The sequence below is a fragment of the Gossypium arboreum genome, chromosome 8 (genome assembly GCF_025698485.1).
Source record: "Gossypium arboreum isolate Shixiya-1 chromosome 8, ASM2569848v2, whole genome shotgun sequence".
NCBI lineage: Eukaryota > Viridiplantae > Streptophyta > Magnoliopsida > Malvales > Malvaceae > Gossypium > Gossypium arboreum.
In genome coordinates this window covers 41,942,949-41,957,706 of record NC_069077.1, presented here as the reverse complement: position 1 = coordinate 41,957,706, position 14,758 = coordinate 41,942,949, and the positions used below count along the sequence as shown (strand labels likewise).

The window sequence follows — 14,758 nt, the reverse complement described above, 5'->3', positions numbered from 1 at the left end:
TAGAATTAGGAAAAGAAAAAATGTTTAGACAATGAATATAAAAAAAAAAAAAAAACATGGTTAGCGCATAGCCCATTACTTTCTAACATCTTTGAAAGGTGCTTGTACTGTCTAGCTAGTGGTACACCAAGGTCAACAATTCAGTAGGACAAAATTATATATGTATATATGGAACTTACTTTGTAATTCATGAATCCACCACATTCCATGCACATATTTAAATCAGATTTAGAATAAATTATTATTATAGGACAAGTTATAATGTAATAATTAAATTATCAAAAGAAATCTAATATGTTTCTAATCGTTTTTATTTTTTAACACACTATCAAAATTTGTACAATCTAATATATTTATGTAGTTTGACACCACGTGTGCACTGCAGATAATAAGAATCTAAAGTAGGGTAAAAAACCTTTTACCATGTTATTAAGAAAAAAATATAAAATAAAACAACTTAGCCTTTTGAAATGTTCTTATCACGTGCCTTCACGAAAACAAACATATAAGCATGATCCAGCATAAAACACGTACCCAAACTCGTCCGTCACCGTTACTGTGACGGAGATGTTTAATATTCTTAACTTCACTCATTAACAATATTAATTAAACAAAAAGAAGAAAAAAATTGCCGATATTTTCAGTTCCCGCCGATGCAAAACTTGCCGTAAAACTGGCATTACACGAGAAAAAGGAAGGACCACTCCCTCAAATGGCTAAAAGAGGATCTGCCCCGAACAAATCCCCGATATCTTGGAAGTGATCATCGACATGTTGCCAACTGGAGAAACCTCCACCAAATTCGAACTCGAAATCCTCACACGAACTAAAAAATCCATTATCTAAATCATCTTTCAAAAAACTCGTATCGTCGTCGAACAAATCCGGTACTGAACTAAATATGTCACTTGGAATAGAGAATGGGTTGCTGGAGAAATCCGACACGTGTTCTCTGGATATGCAGCAAGAATCCTCCCGAGGTTCGCTCTCGATTTCTCGAGATTCTTTGACGCTTTGCGACGAATCGACTTCGTCGGTCGAAAGCGAAGGACAACGAAGAACGGAGGTTGGGGAGCAAAGATTGGTGGTGGTGGTGTGGGATTCTTCCATGGAGTTGTACTCTGAGCTGGATAACGGCTTTTGGCTGTTTTTGTCTTGCAGTGATTTTTGCTGGGGAGTGGTAAAGTTAGTGAGCGCGTCGGGACCACGCAGCTGAATAGCCGCGTTGTCGTACACCATTGCTGCTTCTTCGGCGGTGTCATAGGTACCCAACCATAAACGTACACGCCTTAGCGGGTCCCTGATCTCAGCCGCCCATTTTCCCCAAGGCCGTTGCCTTACTCCTCTGAATTTCTTCCCGGCTGGTAATACCTTAGCCGAGGACGCTTTTGCTACAGCAACAGCCGCCGGCCTTTTTCTAGAATTCCTGGACAAAGTCGACGATTTACTTCTGAAAGCAGCGTCGTTTTGGGCAGGACATGATGATGAACCGATAGTTATCTCGTTCACGAATTTCTTGACTCTTCGGGTTGTTTGTTCTTCGTCTTCGTCGCTGGAGGAATCAGTAGCGTCAGCATCAGTAACTGATATCCGAACAATTCGAGGCTTCATTTCTGGTTGGTTTTCGACTTTGACATTTAACAGTGGTGAAAGGAGCTTGGTTTGATTGCGATGTTCTGTGTATTTGATTGAAGAAACAGAACAATGATCCATTCTTTTTTTTTCGATTTTGCCTTTGTATATGCAGGTTTTCAACTTCTATTACTTGGTCTCATTGAGAGAGAGTGGGAAGGGGAGTCAAATAAAAGCGGAGGGAAAAGAAGGGATTCCTTTGAGACTTGACACCAGGAGAATAAAGGGCTAAAAAGGAAAGCTGAACAATGAACACGTTAATGAGAAGCTGGAAATGAAGAGAAGCCCACCATTAATCTGTTAAAAGTTTTACTCAAAAAGTACTTAAGAGCACGAGAAATTTCAAGGAAAGTTATCCCCAAAAAAACGATAGTGCGCTTAAACAAGCAGTACGGAAAGCACCCCGATGGCAAAAACCAGTAGTGGGAGAACGGAGCGAAGAAAAAGAAGAAAAGAAAGAAAACTGTAGGTAAAAGTTGCAGAGGATAAAAGAAAAAGGGAAGATGCCGCGAGCAAAAAAAAACCACTAGACAGTGCCTTTTCTTAGTCACTTGACAGAGCACAGACTTGCTATTTTGGGTAACTTTCAAAACCAAACCCTAAAAGAAACTAAGAACACAAATTGCTTTCTGATGATATACAGTACTTTCTCCAGGAAACATAAAGAAAAAGAAAATTCTTAAAAGAAAGAAAGGGAAACGGAAAAGAAAAAGGAAAAGGGAAAAGAACGCAAAGAGGAGTGAAGAATAGCTCTTTTGATAGATAAGAGAGTAAAAAGACAGAAAAAATGAAGCAGAGATTTGAGGCATATACCGAAAGTTGAGCTATTTTATAGGACCAGCCGTAATTTGCTCAAGGTTAAAATGCCATATATTTTTATTTATTTATTCATTTTTTTAAAAAAGTTGTTAGAGAAAGGGCGGGGACATATCGGCGATAATGAGATTCCGGCTGAAAACAGAAAGATCCAACGGGAGGGTGAACCGGGGGGAATGCTGACTAGGTGTCTCGGTGTTGTCCAAAAAAGATTTAATCTTGAAATCAGAGATTCAGGTCACGTGACACCAGACACTCGGGTCAGTCCACTCCTCTCCCTTTGACTAAAATTAGAACCGGTAGTTAATGATTATTAACACCCACTCCAACCTTTAATTGCCTCCATAATTCCTTAGTTAATCTTCCGTTTTTTTACCTTGTATAGGCATTTTCGTCATTTTATGACTGCCAGAGTTGGTTAGATTACAGCTGCTGCAGACCAAGCAGTTATACAGCTGGTAAATTTTACTACAACTGAGACTAACGTGGGAGGCAACCTTGAAGTTGGCGCTATTTTTTTTTTTAACCTTTTTATTTAATGACCACGCTGTGGTGTGTAGGGAGGGTATTTTTTCGAATGTATTCAAGCACAGTGTGAGGTTGAAACGTGTCTAGTATTTATTATTATTTCTTTGAGTAGCCCCGAGTTTTGATTGGCTCCAACAACTTGTTCTGCCGACAGTAAATATTAGCCGTCAGATGAAACATAGGGTCAATTTATCTAATTAGCAACGTATCATTTAATAGGATAAATTTGACTAAGCTAATTAAACTATTAATAAGTTTATGTTTTGGTTATTCAATTTTAAAAAATTATAAAATGGTTATTGAACTATGTAAAAGTTTTCATTTAAGTAATTGGACTATTAAAATCGTTGTCATATAGCATTTTATGTTTGAATTGCCTGCATCAATTGAAATCTCTCATTTTCCTTCTCTTCCATAGTTTAGTTTTTTTTATGGAACAATTTTAAACATTACGAATCTGTGAATAAAATCCAAACAATATTATTCCTTGATCTATGACCCTAACTGTCAAATCTACTTAGATCTAGAATATATTTTTCTACTCTTTGATGGGTACTAATTTATCATATCGATTGTCAAATCGCCACTTGTAGCTTGCTAGCCGGACTTTAAAAAGGATTAAAGCCCAATGACTTAAATAAAATTTTTTGAATAGTTAAGTGACGTAAATGAATTTTTTTTAAATAGTTTAATGACTACTTTGTAACTTTTTAAAATTGAGTGATCAAAAGTAAACTTACAAATAATTTAATAGTCTTAGATATAATTAAACCCTAAAAAATAACAACAATATTTGGTGTTTTTACGGTATAGATTTAACGTACAACTTTTTAATTAGATCACGCGATGATGAATCACATTTTCCTTTTTCTTCTTTTTATCGGTTAGGAGAATTTAAGGTAAATAAAGACAGGAATTTACTGAGTTTCTCAATTTGTTAGGGACAGTTACTTATTTGAACGTTGTTTTCTCGTGTTCTTTTCTCTTTATTTGAATGAGAAATTTAGATGAGTTTCTATACGCTAATATATATATATATGCCGAAAAGAAAATAATTTGAGAAAGTATGCTGAAACTTTCGAAATTTATCGATCTACGCTATTTTTTAAAAAAAAAGGAAAAGCGTGTTTTATAAAGTGTGTTTTCATTGTCGTGTCAATAAAAACGCGTTTTACAAAACATTCTTTCACCAAAAATTGACAAATTAAGTTTTTTGTTAAGTGGTTAAGTATTAGTGTTTTTAATTTAAGTCTTGGGTTCAATTTCTCTCCTGCTCACACTTGTAGTTTTTATTTCATGTTGTTTAAAGTTTTTTTTTAATTAATATTTTTAACACATTAACTCCTTTAATTAGATGGCTAGATAATTTTAATCTTATCTTTGAGGCCTAAGTTCAATTCTTCTTATAAACATTTTAATATGTATTTTTTAATGTTGTTTCAAGCTTTTTTTTTAATTAGTGTTTATAATTAATAAATATATTGTTTTTAAGTTTTTATTTTTAATTCATATTTTTAATTAATAATTATTTTATTTATAAAATAAAATAATTATTGCAAATATTGAATCCCATGTGATGGCCTGATGATCAAGGATGTTTATCACCTCAAGTGTGGTTTGAGTTCAAGTCATATTTGTTGCATTGGTTATTCAGGCTTTGCCATGTTATTGTAAATCATCAAAAAAATTTATTGCAAATATAATTAGTTTTTAGTAAATATATTTTTTATATGTGTAATATTTATTTTTCAATCCATATAATGAGAGTAGTAAATTGACATATTATATATTTTTGTATGTGTATTTGAAATATTGCACATATAAAAAATTTGAAATATCATACTCACAATGTAGATGAAAAACAATGATATTTGAAATATTATTTGATATTATAATATTAGAAATCACTATACCCTCACAATATAGGTGGAGAAAAGAAATATTTTACATATAAATATTATATATAAAGAAGAATATATATAAAGAATTAGTTGATGTTTTTAAAAATAATTAAATATTTATTATTTGATTTTATAAATAAAATAATTATTAATTAAAAATAAAAACTTGAAAATTGTTATAAAATAGAGATGAAGAGAATAAAGAAAATATGAAAGCAATAACGAATATATTTTATTGATCAAAGGGATGATTACAATGCTTCATTAGAGTCTCTATTTATAGGTATAAAAAGTATAAAAGAAGTAGATATCTAATTCTAATAACTATTAGAATTTAAAGTATATTAAAACTTTATCTTGATCATGATGGACATGGACATCCACTTAATAAGATATTCATAACACTCCCCATTGGATGTCCATTGGTAAATAATGTGTCTCATTAAAACCTTATTAAGAAAAACCCTATGGGATAAAACCCTAATAAAGGAAAAAGAGTACACAATCTATAATACACATAATATGTTATCTCATTAAAAACCTTACCAAGAAAAACTCAATGGGATAAAACCTTGGTTAAGGGAAAAAGAGAGCAACGCGTATTTACTCCCCCTCATGAAAATATCACATATTTCTCATATTCTATGTATTCAATCTTGAATACTAGTTTTTCAAATGACTATTTGAATATATTTGCTAAGCATTTATATTACCATTCTTTTGAAAATCATGAGTGAGGGAAAATTTTGAGAAAATATATTTTGATTTGTAACAACCCAAAGTTTAAGAGTATCAGAAAAATGTACTTTTGGGTTATTAATTTCCGTAAAATGAATTCGTAAATATTTATTAGAAATATTTACGAAGTTAGGAGTATAGTTAATTAGATTTTGGCTAAGTAAATTAGCTTGAATTAAGACTAATTTAGTGAAAGGACTAGATTAAATAAATGGTAAAAGTTGAATTGTGGAATAGAGAAAAGTCAAAGGACTAAATTAGTAAATAAACCATATGGGGACAAATGTGTAGTATAAAATTTATACATTTGTAATAATTGTATTTATATATATTAACTATACTTTAAGTATAAGATATTTATTAATTATAATATATTATATTAACTATTAATTAATTAAAACATAAAAGAAATAAAAGAATAAAATAAAGAAACAAAAGAAAGAGAACAGAGAAGGTGGAATGAAATACGGAAGAAAAAGAAAGGAGAAAAAGAAAAAGGGAAAATTAGGGTTTTGAAGCTTAAAGTTTAATTTGGTAAGTCAATTTAGTCCTTTTCTTGCAATTTTGATGTTTTTGGAGTCCTAAAGACAAATATTACTTGATGTAAGTGGAAATTTTGAAAGTTAGATGATTTTTAGACATGGGTTATGTTGAACAAATTATTGAAATAGGGATTTAATTGAATGAATTTCAAGTTAGAATTGATTAAGGGATTAAATTGTAAAGGAAGCTATAAGTTTTATGTTGAAGGGATTAAATGAAAGAAATTGAGATTAGGGTTTTACTATGAACATTGATGGATAAGGTGAATGTGATAGGAAGATTGAATAGATTTGAAGTGTAAATTGAGTAGTAAAAATAAAAATCAATGAATTAGTTTGGATCAAATTGAAATTGAGGTTTGAATTGAATAGAAAATTCAATTAGTTATTGTAAATTGTTAGTGTATTAATAGTATAAATTGTTTAATTTCCGTAGCTAATGTAGTACCGGGGACATCGACGAAGAAAAGAAAAGAGAAGGTTGACGAAGAGTAATTCAAAAACTACGGTTTGTATTTCTATAAACCGAACTTAATAGTTATTTACTGTATTATTTAAACTACATGAAAAATGAAAATGAGGTAAGTATTGTTAAGTTACTGTATCGATTTGAAATGTGAAATTTTAAATTGAAAAGTAATTGAAAAACCCTATTAACAGTGTCGGGCTATTCGGATATAATTGGCATGACATAGGATTGGAAGTGTTCAGGGATATTCAACCTTGAGTCGATAAGGCACGTCGTGTGTCGTACTGTTACTGTTTCGGATTAAATTTCGATGAGGTATTCTGTACTGTATTGTTACTGTTACTATTACTGTTACTGTTATTTTCCGGCTTTGGCCGATGAAGCACTATGTGCTATACTGGTGTGTGGGTTGAATACGTGTGTCCGTCCAGGTCCGAGTTATGTTAATAGGGGTAAATTACTGTACTGAAGATTGAATGGTACCAACTGAACTGAAAATCTTACTGGTTTTGATTCTAATGATATATGTTTTATAAAATAAAGACAATTGATTGAATATTCTTGATATGTTTATTTATTAAAATCTATGGTTTAAATATAGATTTAAATTTAAGTATTGGTTTATAGAAATACCACTGAGTGTATACTCAGCGTATGGTTTGTTTCCGTGCGCAGGTTAGATACGAAAGCGACTAACAACTCAGCATCCAAGCCAAACCCGAACTCAAATACTTGATGGTGTATCTTATTTTGAGAAATGACATGTACCTAGGTTATCTTTTAAAAATCATTTTGAATGTGAATGTTAATAGTGTATGAATGATAATGGTTAACCCATGAATGAAAAGTTTATGTTTACAATATGGTCATTTATATAGTCTAATTTGAAGTGATTTAATTAGTACCAAAGTACACTGTCTGGAAATTTTATGTTAAACACTTACTAATACACTCAACTTGGATCGTAACATTTTGATGATTATAATGTGAATTGGATGAATTTAATCATGTTTTGGATTGGTTGAAAGATTGGTTTTAAATTTTGCTTGTTACTGAAGTTTGCAGGGTTGGTAAACTTAGACTATAAGGTTCATTTTGAGTCCATACAACCTGGCACATGGGCGTGTGATCAGACCGTGTGAGACACACGGCTTGCACACGGGCATGTTGTTAGGTCGTATGTCCCTTGCATCTAAATTTTGTAAAACAGAATGCTCAGGTTTTACCACACGGGCAAAGACACGGGCGTGTGTCTCAGCCGTGTGGGGTACACGGTCACAGTACACGGGTATGTGCTTGGCCGTGTGAAAACTGCACTAGGTTCGAATTGAAAATAATTCCACATGGCTGAGCACACGGGTGTGTGACTTGGCCGTGTAAAACTAGTTTGTTCATAAGTAATCAGTCAGAGAAGTACACGGGTAAAGGACATGGGAGTGTCTTAATCGTATGAGTCACACGGGGAGACAACACGGGCGTGTCCTGAAACCACACGGGCGTGTGGTACTGTTCATTAAGGGAAATTTTGAAATTTTTATGAAAAATATTTTAAGCATCCGAATAGATTCCGATTTATTTCTAACATCTTCATTGGGCCCCGAATGTCCGTCTAAGAGTTATTAAGGTATATTACTGAACTATACAATGTTTAATTGTATTTGATTCGTGTTATAAACTGTAGTGATCGGTAATACTCCGTAATCCTATTCTGATGTCGGAAAAGGGTTAGGGGGTGTTACATGATCTCTTCAAGAGTTTCAACAATAATCATGGAAAATTTTAATCACGATCCTTCTATAAAAATACAAATAGGTATTTTGGATCATTTTATAATCTTCTTTCAACTACTGTTGACTAAGTCAAATTTACCACATATGTTCAATTATTTCAATTCATATAAATGAATAATGTCCTAAGAATTTCAATATGCTTCTAGCATTCTAAATCCTTTGAGGATTTTAATATAAACTTTACTGTATAGTGATTTATAAAGGTTGTAACAACAACCATTAGACACACGTTAAATCTTTTATGAATTGTTAAAATAATATGCCTTAAGGTTATTGCACCCACCACAAAAGAATATTATATCTTTTCATAATCAATACCAATACTTAGCGAAAAACTTCATATTTTTATTCCGCTTTTGCAAAACTAATTCATTTGCACTCTCACTGGCTTTATACCTTTAGATATTTGGACTAATGGTCCAAAAACTCCACGAATTTAATTGTACTTGAGTTGTGTCTTTCTATTTTGATCAATTTATTCCATATCTATATTTCTCAATAGATTTATTCAAGATTCTCCTTTTATTTCATTATTTGAATAATAATATTGTATAAAAAATCATTGTCGATCATTTTTCTTATTCGGTTCCATATTTTTTCGAATTGACATAACTTATCGAGATCTCTTATTTTTATTATTTTAAAATTCAGTTTCAGGTACTTGAATCTCTTCTGGAGTTTTACTTATTAGTTATGTCTTGAGTCTCTTCTAGAACACCCGCCTTCACTATATGACCATCTAGAAGAATTTTTATCTTTAGAACCGACCAATCTATTATTTATTCTAACTGATTGTCTTACTGTGACTTTTGGTTCAAATTAAAATATTAACTTACATCTAATAGTTAACTTGTAATGAGTTATCATTGTTGAACTTCTGGTTTAAATTACTCTCCCCCTAACTTATTACAAGTTATTATTTCTCTCCTCCTAATGTCGAGAAAACTATTTAATCAAAATTATAATAACAAATAATGTTATAATTGAATCTCCAATGCATTCAAAACATCTAATAATACAAAGAAACTTGCAATTAATATATATTCCCAACTTTCTTTGATGATTCAGATGATTCACTCATCTTTGTGCATTGTGATGGAGCAGTTAGAACATATACGCACATACAAAAATTTAAAGATGAGAAATATTTAGCTCTTGATAAAAAACCAATTGTAATGGGGAGCATTTATAACTTATTGGCTTGATAAATACAACACGTAAATCAACATAATCTAATGTTAAAATAGGAAGTTTAGTTCTCATAAGTAATGGGTTAGACATTAATCAAAGGTGTTTAATCAATAATTTCTCTAAATCATTATGGGCAAACTTTTACAAAAGTTTTTCAAACTTAATGAATAAAAGACTGAGATATAAACTCATCAGTATTAGCAAGATGAATTATCTTAATTGTAATATTTGAAAATTAATTATTTAAATAAGCAATCTTGTAAACGACAGGTTGTAAATTGATAATATATATGTGGTTATTTTGTAGATACATCTACTAAATCATATAATATTAAAACCATCCACATGGTAGATGAATGGACCCATATTCGTTTCAGAAATACAAGACAATAAATCTCAACTTTAGCTAGTAAGTTTCTAATAATCAATTTTCATTGAGAACAAGCAACATATGAGAATTCTTTTAAATTAAAGAATCTTCTGGTTCTTTAATGAATGTCCATATGAATTCTTAATTAATTTTCGCATTAGATATGTTCCAGGATGGTCTAGCTGGTCACAACAAGTAGTAAATGCATTTGTATAGTAAACTTCTGGTTTAATTTAATATGTGTTTCAATTGTACTAAATTGTAACAAATTAATAATTTTACTATCATTCCTTTTACTTTGTATCCACATATAAGTGCTATTGTGACATTTACTATTGAAAATGTCTAAATCAATGTAAATATTATAATGTCACTAAGTCAACAAAATAAATATAATTTCCAAACAATTATATGCAATATTCGCTTCAGGGAATATGCCAAAATCTTCAAATATCTAAAAAAATTTTGCAACTTCATATGCATCCAACCATAACGAGTTTTAGATAGAATTATAATATTTTATTACTCATAAATAGATCTTTCATGGTCAAATATTTTTCTTCCAACCCTTTAATGAGGATGATGACAAAAAAGATCACAACGATTATAAAATAAATACAAGTTAATAACTTAATCCTCTCTTTTCATCCTTTCAAAAATAGATATCTATAGAAATAGTGATTCATATGAAATATAATATTTTCCTCATTCACAATCTCAATATAAGATCCATTATAAATATCTTTTAAAGCCAGTGGATTAACTATCACAAGATATTAATATATTAGCTCTTCTAGAGCTTTCGACTAATTTTGTACTATCAAATATTAGAATAATATTTGTTTGTTTTAGTACCAAATACGATAAATATTTTCTATCTATAATGATATAATTTATTATTACATTCTCATATCCTTCCTCAAAAATATTAATAGAAACAAAATATTTGACATATGCCACATATGTGGCCAATAATCTTTCATATCACATTGATAACATAAGTTATCTTTACCCTTTGAAGAGTTATCTTGAGAACTCTTATTATTCTCTTATTTATTACTATGTTCTCACTTTTAGTTGTCCATGATTATATATTTTATTTTCTTTATGTTTGCATTCACTTCAAGAAATATAATAAATCTGATAGGACAGACTTCTAAACGCCTCCATTGAGTCTTTATTTCATAATCACCATCGCAAAACATTCGTGGATTTTAAATTAAAATCTATCTATTCATATCGTCATGATTAGTCTCCAATCACATCATCAATTACAACAACAATCATGATCTCTATATTTTCATTTTTCATAATTGTTATATACTGCTACATTCACTTTAGCGAATGAAGCAAAACTAGTGGGAAAAATTTCGTAGTTTTTCATTAGTAACTTATTATTTTGCTTAGCTACTAGAATGTATGAGATCGTTCGAAAATACTCTTAATGTCATTTTCACAATATTGCTACCGCAGGAGCACATTAGATATTTCAATCATATAGTGTAATGTATTCATTCGAGGAATATATATAATACAAATACATAAGTATCTCATGTTATTTATATATATGGTTTTAATGTAAAACATATGAATGTTTTATTCAATATATATCTTCTTAATTTGAAAAACAAAATTATATTTTATAAAATTTTGCATCACAAGAAGCTAAAATATAAGCTCTTAAAGGGTTTTTACAGTTTGATGCAATATTAGCTCTTTAAGAGCCTATAATCATTTTATTGTATAACCTTAATGAATGCTTAATTTATTTTAAATAATATACAGTTTTGATGTCAAATTAAAATAACTTTACAACTATAAAAGTTTAAACATAAACATTTTCTAACTTCCACCTCTTTGACATAATTTCATCTCAAATTTTACAATGATATGAAATTATCACAGACAGAGTGAATATCCCAAAGTTCATGACAATTAAGTATTTTTACTCACATTCTGCAATAATCATATATCTTAATCAAAATCAAAATCAAACCAATCAATTCTATTAAAAATGAAAAAGTATTTATCTCCACATAAAAATCCTAATAACTAAATGCGTGAAGGGTTTTATAAATTCATAGAGATACGGATAGTGAATTATATAAATTAAATTTTTAATAGAAATCAAATCAAATTTCAAAAGAAGTTGATTAGATTGACTTATGTTACCATGGATGAGAAGTAGTAATTATAAACATCCTTTGTAATGAAGAAAAGAGATCATCCCTAAGCAAATATCAAAATCAAACTTTGAGAGTGAATCTTATTTCTTAATTTCATATAAATAACGATATCAAATCGTTCACCATCCTTAAGAACAAAAAGTAAAATAAATTAATCAAAACAATGATAACGTATAATGAAAGAAGAATGAAAATGATAATCATATATGAAACATTAACTAAAAGAAATGAAAAAATAATCATATATGAAACATTAAATAAAAGAAACTTCCGTAAAAACTTTGCATCTTGTCGTCAAAGATATTGAAAATTATGAAGGATAAATTTGATAGTTGATAAAATGAACTATTATTTTGAGCAAGATCATGCCGATAACGTGTTATAAAATAAAAGAGATGAAAAGAATAAAGAACAAAGAAAATATGAAAGCAATAAAGAATGTACTTTATTGATTAAAGGAATGATTATAATGCTTCATCGAGTCTCTATTTATAGGCATAAGAAATATAAAAGAAGTAGAGATCTAATTAGTTATTAGAATTTAAAGTATATTAAAACTTTATCTTGATCGTGATGGATATCCACTTAATAAGATATTCATAACAAAAACAATATATTTATTAATTATAAATATTAATTAAAAAACTTGAAACAATATGAAATAGAAAATATATATTAAAATGCTTATAAGAGGAATTAAACTTAAGTTTCAAGGATAAGATTACTATTATCTAGCCACTTAACCAAAAGAGCTAATATATTAAAAATATTAATTAAAAAAACTTTAAACAACATGAAATAAAAAATATTAATATGAGTAAGGAGAAATTGAACTCGAACTCAAAACTTAAAAATAAAAACGCAAATACTTAATCACCTAATCGAAAGAACTGATTTGTAAGTTTTCAATTAAAACATGGGTGGACTAATTTTTTTTTTTTTGACCATATACTTTGCGGTTTCTAATATATACTATTGAAAGTGATATTATTATTAAAATGAATAAATTTAAAATAAAAGTCAGAATGGTAGATGCTAGAAATTTAATGGTGTTTATTATTTATATACTTTTGCAATATCGTAAATGTTAATAGCAGCTTTGGTGCTCGGAATTAATAAGCAAAGGGTGTGATGTGTCTTTATTTACGGCAACAATCACATTGTTAGAGTATGGCCGCAAGCTTTCATCATTTTGTCCTTCCTAACTTAATTTTTGCAACTACTCAAATTACCACTTTACCAACTTCTTTTTTTTCTTCTTTCAATACGTATCGTCTCCCTTTTATGTCGACGTAAAATTTCATTTAAAATGTTTTGGTGAATGTTATAATTAAGTTCCATTGGTTGAAACGATATGTCTCCTGCTTAAATGGTTTCTCTGTAATTATTTATAGGGTTTTAACTTCTAATTAAAAATTATTTTATTCATTCACTTAAGTTTTGTTTTTTCTTTTTTTTAAATTTTAAACTTATGATAATTATCAAATCACTTAAAATAAATAAAAATTAATATTTGTTAATTTTGTTGATATAGTATGCACATAAACATTATATCAATAATTAATTATTTTTAAAATTATTAAAAATTTAAAATTATAAAAACAGTATTTGTTAATAATTAAAATTTTGAATAGAAATTTGTTTGATCATTTTAGCAGTGATTGTAGATTATAAATAAATAATAATAATTTCCTCATTTTATAAATAAAAGAAAATGGCAAGTTGGGCTTGATCATTTGTGGAAAAGGAAGGATTTGCAATTGGGCATCCGCTTAGTTTATAGTAAAACACTAAAAGATATATTTTCGAAATATAATTAATTAGTGGTATCAGCATAAAATAGACAAAATTAAGGCAATTAGAAGAAAAAACAAAAACCTGGCGGCTCTGAAAAGTCGTTTCTTCGTAACTTAGGATACAATTGATTCTCACTCTAAAATTTTACACTGGTTTTTTATTCGACGCTTATATGATTTAATTATTATTTTATTTAAAAATTATCTTTATTGCAGTAAAATATATACCATTAATCTTCATTTTCAAATATCACCATTATATATATTATTTAGAATCTTCCATGATTTTTGTGATTTAATAAGAATTCATCTTATTACTTAATAATTAATTTTGTTATTCAAAAATTTCATCCGAGATTTAGCCTCCATAAGATTCAATGTATATTTCATTTTTGGTTTAAATATTTCATCAATTCTTGTATTTTTAAAGAATTTAAATTTAGTCTTTATAATTTTATTTTTAAGAATTTAGTTTATTTGCTCTTGATTTTAAAATTAAGTTCAACTGTTAACACTATTAAAGTTATTTTGTTAACATTTTTTATTTATATTACTACTTGAGTGAGTATTCTTTTATTTCAAAATGTCACACAAAAAATTTAATTGTGTTAACAATTGGGTTTGAATTTTAAAATTTAAAAAGTAAAGGGATTAAATCCTGAAAATAAAGATACATAGACTAAATTCCAAAATTGTGGAGAGTACAAGGACATATGGAATATTTCAACCTTCAAATTTTTTTATCAAATAAATCAAGCTTCATTTCCATTAATAAAAAACTATGTTTCATTCAACAACA

The 14,758-nt window shown here is 28.9% G+C and overlaps 1 protein-coding gene across 1 annotated transcript; it reads right to left on the bottom strand.

Moving 5' to 3' along the window:
* Positions 1–402: 402 nt before the first annotated feature.
* Positions 403–2,480, bottom strand: LOC108468894 (ethylene-responsive transcription factor CRF2-like). Its single transcript, XM_017769762.2, has one exon. It carries the CDS (start codon positions 1,711–1,713, stop codon positions 709–711), a length of 1,005 nt encoding a protein of 334 aa, XP_017625251.1. The 5' UTR covers positions 1,714–2,480; the 3' UTR covers positions 403–708.
* Between the last annotated feature and the right edge of the window lie 12,278 nt (positions 2,481–14,758).